Genomic DNA, 5,000 nt, shown 5'->3' with positions numbered 1-5,000 from the left:
CTAATTGCCGTTATTGGCCCTTTGTATAATTAAAAGTTGCGGTTGCACATCCGCATGAGCGTCTCAGTGAGGTCCAGAAGTCTTCATTAGTATTATTTATTTATTTTATTTTCCTTTAGCAGCAGTGGTGGTACACAAACCATGTAGTTGAGTTTAAATTAGAGATTCACTAAAATGTGACTCCAGTAAAATGTATATTGTCTGTTAAAACTTTTATTTGAGTAAAAATAGGTGAGTTCGAGTCTGGAGTTTCTTCATCATTTATTCCTCTCTAAATGTTCTGCTTGATGTTGAACTGATGCTGAACTGTATGTTGGTGATCAGTAGATGCACCGAGCGCCGATCAGAACACGTGTAAAACAGAGCGTGCGCTCGATCCTGATTGGTGACTCGCCACGTGTTTCACCAGTTACGTTTTTATCCTCATTAATAAATGTTGATTATAGAAAAACTGATTATTATGAAAGACTTACTTGATATTTGACTTTGATATTTGAGATATTTGACACACAGGTGACCTTCACACAGGTGACCTCCTTTTTTTTATAAAAACCTTCACATGAAGTTGTGACTTGTATCACTTTAAACTTCAAACATAAACTTTTTATAAAGCATGAAAGCATCATCTCACCTGTAAACTAGCGAGTCGTCGTAGCTGCCATTGTACTGGATCTGAAACATGCGAATTCCAGGAATAATCCTTTGAAAGTTAAATTTAATGAGTGCGGTGGAGGAAGTGGCCTCGGCGATCACCACGCGTTTATCCGAGCTCGCTTTCGAGTCTGCTGTGTGGTTGCTCCCATTGGCTCCTGTTCTACTGGACGTGGAAATATCCGACGATCCCGGGTCGGGCTCCTGGATGTTATTGGTGCTGTTGCTGATGTAGGGAAGCTTGATAATGACAAGCTCGACGGTTTGGTGGGCTTCACCAGCCGGGTTAGAAGAGATACAAGTGAAGGATCCGGTATCTTTTACTGTGCTGATCAAAATATCCAAGGTCCCGTTATTGTAAACAATGGTACGTGAGGAGTTTGAGACCAGCTTGCCGTCTGGGGATATCCAGTGGATCACAGGCTCTGGATCTCCTCTCGCTTTGCATCGAAGGGTCACGCGCTGACCCTCGAGCACCCTCATCTCTTGAGAGTGTCTTGTGATAAGAGGTGGCTCACACAGGAATTCCTCCTCGGGAATCGACCAGAAATAGCGTCCAGATAAGTGCGGCGGAGTGGCGCAAGTCTCCAGATCGTCCTCGCGACTCAGACGGCGAAGCCAGAGCAGCTCGCAATTGCAGTGCAAAGGATTTCCACCAAAACTGAGGGCAAATGATGAAGAAGTAAGCACTCCAGATGTAGCTAGAACCTGCGCCCTTTGGAAAAGAGGATCCGGAGGAAGCTTCTGGAGCTTGTTGGAGGTCACATCCAGGCGGTTGAGTTTTTGCAACAGGGAAAAAGTGCCTTCTGGAATGTAATCAATCATGTTGTGGTCCAAGCTGAGCGTATGAAGACTGATCATCTTCTGAATAACCTCCCAGGGTATCGTTTCGAGGTTGTTATAGGACAAGTCCAGCTCTTCTAAAGCCAGGAGGTCATTAAACGCTCCCAGGTGGATGTGAGTCAACTGATTGTTGTTGAGAATCAAATGATGCAGCTTGGACATGCCGCTAAATGTGTCGTTCCCTATCCGAGTCAGCCTGTTGTGGTTCAAGTGCAAGGCGCGAAGGTTCTCCAAGTCTGTGAATGCATGAGGAGTAATGTAACTTATAGTGTTCCTGGACAGGGTGAGGTCTACAAGTCTGGTCATGTTGGCGAAGTCTTTTCGTTTGACGCTCGTTACAAAGTTGTCCGCGAGCCGGAGCTCCACCGTGTGCCGGTCGATGTTGGGTGGAACAAACAGGAGCCCTTTTTTGGCGCAAAGTGTCGCGAGGTTGGGTGATAAGATCTGGCACACGCAGCGCTTCGGACATATCTGGGCCTTCACTGCCATCCCGATAACCAACAGGCACACCAGCAGCTTTTCCATTGTAAAGAGGGTTTGGACAGCTGTGAAACAAAACCAGACGAGATTCATCACACACTGCACAGCGCTTGTATTGTATAAGCATCGCTTTAGGATTAAAAACAAACAAACTTCAGGTCAAACATAACAACAGAGACATACTGTAGCTGAGCGAGGAGATCTTCTGAATTATCCTGAACACAACTCTAACCCACCAGAACAACAAGAAGAATTTCTCCCAGTACTTTCTCACACCTAAACCTTTCCCACATCATTTCCAGCAATTTTTCACACAGACATGCAGGAAAGAAGTTCAGGATCAAATTCCACCATCAAATACCACCAATTAAAGCAAAAGTGTGCAGTTCCTCAACCACTGAAACCTTTAGGGGGGTTTGTTCACTTACTTGTCCCTTGATGAACCCAGAAGCCCCCGATTCCCCTTTTGGAACTGTTCCACCATTGACTTATCCAAGCACTTATTAAAGAACCTGTTTTTAAAGCACCAGGACACTGCAGATAACTCAAACATCTAACAGCTTCTCAGTGTGAAGAGGAAAATAATGAGGCCAATTACAGAAAAACATGGATATGATTTATGATGATTTATGATTTCTAAGATCTATGAACAATTTCTTCACATTTTCTCTATTTAATATTTACATCTCCAAGCAGATGCCAGTTTATTACTAATTTATTTACACTCTTTGGTCAATAGTTTGTGGACACCTGAGTATTAGGCTGCTATGTGATGAGCTCCACTTTATTGGGAAGATGTTCCTCTAGATGTTGTGCAGATTTCAGCCACAATTGTGTTAGTAAAGTCATGAACTGATGTAGGTGAGGTGTGCAGGTTCCTGGGGTGCAGTCAGTGCTCAAAGAGTTTATTCTGTTTAATAGGGTTGGAGATCTATGGTGAGGAGATCTTCCACTCCAACTCATGGAAAGTAGATCTTAATGGAGCTGACTTTGTGCACAGGGGAATTGTCATGGTGGAACAGGTTTCGGATCTCCTAGTTGAAGTGTAGCATCCAAAGATATTCATGACATTCAATACATTTTTCCAGATTGTGGACTTTAATTGATGATTTACTATTAAAGCTTCAGGTAAAAAATCCAGCAGAGGAAATTGAGACAAACCAAACTATATAAAAGCAACAACGAGAAGAAGAACGAGGTTGATATGACCTCCTGAAGGTTCTCATGTACATATGTATTAATTTTACTAATACAGTAATTAATATTCATCTATTCGGTCATTTGTGTGTTGACTTGGTATTACTTTTATTTCATTCTGCAGTATTTTTAGACCTTATATATTAATTTGTCAAGAATAAGAATAAGAATGAGGCACAATATATACTGTATATTAAATATATTATAATCGTTTTGCAGCAGGAATCGTGACTAAGGGCTCTGATTACGTCTGAGATGAAGGATCTCGGTTCCTCTGCGTGTTCCTGTGATTAGGAGCGTTATGGATTTACTCAGGCTCATATTTAATTTATACACGCTGATAGATATTTCTAAGCATTGTTGTGTTTGTCTGCCTCTGACACACCTCTAAGCATGAGTCATGATCCTGTGTGAGGGTGCACACACACACACACACACACACACACACACACACACACACACTCTTGACTCAACCTTGCTGCCTTTAACTACGTGTTAGAAACAGAACATTTTCGAGATGCTGAACATATTAAAGTAACTGTGTTAAGAGGTCAAGATAAAAAAAAAAACATCATGAAACTCACAAATAAATGAAATGTGCACAATAACACAATTCTACATGAAATTGCTTTATATTTATATACATACATAAAACTACAATGTATAATAATGATAGGAATATGAAATAAAATAACGAACGGAAACCACAGAACAGTTCATTTCTGGAAGGTTCTGTTTTTTTTGTAACCAAAGCGATTAAAAAGTAAAGCGATAAAATGTTAATTAACACAATTTCACCTTTGACTCAAAACAAAATTGTGGCTGAAAGTTTTGTATCTGATGTTAATAAGGAGGATAATATGGATAATATTAATTAAGTTATTATAATAAATAAATAATGAAGATTTATGGAGGAAATTCTCAGGCGTAATGAATCGTGTCGGGAGAAGATGAAGGTGTGTATCAGAGCCAAATTACCAGGCTTCTCCTGGATGCAGAAATATTGGCACCCATCAAAAAGGCACTAAGGCACCCATAACCTCAACCCATTTCTGATGAACTTCATGAGATGATCTCACTGATTATGGGGAAAAGTTTCTCAATTCTTTTCTTTTCTTCCTTTTCTCTTTTGATTTTACATTTGGTCTTTACGTTTTCTTCCCTTTTGTGTTCTTTAATTCCTTGTTTGCTTGTTTATTATTATTTATATATTTATTATATATATTTTATTTCTTTGCTCTCCTTATTTTACATCTACAGAATTTGGCAGATGCGACTTACATTTATCTCATTCTTACAACTCAGTGGCTCTGGGTTAAAGGGCCTTGCTCAGGGGCCCTTGAATCCAATGTCTTAACCACTAAGAGACCACCTTCACCATCACAGCATTACAGTAACCTTCTGAAGCAACATCTCATCCCACACTAGTCTCACAAACACACAGGAGGTCATTAGGACGTCAAAACTTTTGTGGGGTGCCAATATATTTGGCCCAAAGGCCCAAGAATATAAGCGATCGATCTACATGTTTGTAAAGAGAACAAGGGTCAAAGAAGGAGAGAGAGAAGAGAGAGAGAGAGAGAGAGAGAGAGGGAGGGAGAGAGAGAGAGATAGAGAGACAGAGAGAGAGAAGAGAGAGAGAGAGAGAGAGAGAGAGAGAGAGGGAGGGAGAGAGAGAGAGATAGAGAGACAGAGAGAGAGAGAGAGAGAGAGAGAGAGAGAGAAAGAGAGAGAGAGAGAGAGAGAGAGAGAGAGAGAGAGAGAGAGAGAGAGAGAGAGAGAGAGAGAGAAGGGGAGAGAGAGAGAGAGAGAGAGAGAGAGAGAGAGAG

General features: G+C 41.1%; 1 protein-coding gene across 3 annotated transcripts in view; it reads right to left on the bottom strand.

Moving 5' to 3' along the window:
* lrfn5a (leucine rich repeat and fibronectin type III domain containing 5a) overlaps positions 1 to 5,000 on the bottom strand; it is a gene marked incomplete at its 3' end in the record, with an annotated part of 37,378 nt that overhangs the window by 7,574 nt on the left and 24,804 nt on the right. For 2 of the 3 annotated variants that reach the window (XR_014535198.1, XM_083551053.1), the window contains exon 2: positions 632 to 2,039. Coding sequence is in view for 2 of the 3 variants with exons in the window: in XM_083551053.1 (XP_083407179.1) it covers positions 632 to 2,019 (1,388 nt within the window). Of the gene's footprint in view, positions 1 to 627; positions 2,040 to 5,000 lie in introns of those variants that run through there. The other variant, XM_083551054.1, reaches the window with a different exon arrangement.

This window comes from Silurus aristotelis (genome assembly GCF_946808225.1).
Source record: "Silurus aristotelis genome assembly, chromosome: 9".
Taxonomy (NCBI): domain Eukaryota; kingdom Metazoa; phylum Chordata; class Actinopteri; order Siluriformes; family Siluridae; genus Silurus; species Silurus aristotelis.
This window is presented reverse-complemented; position numbering and strand designations above follow the sequence as displayed.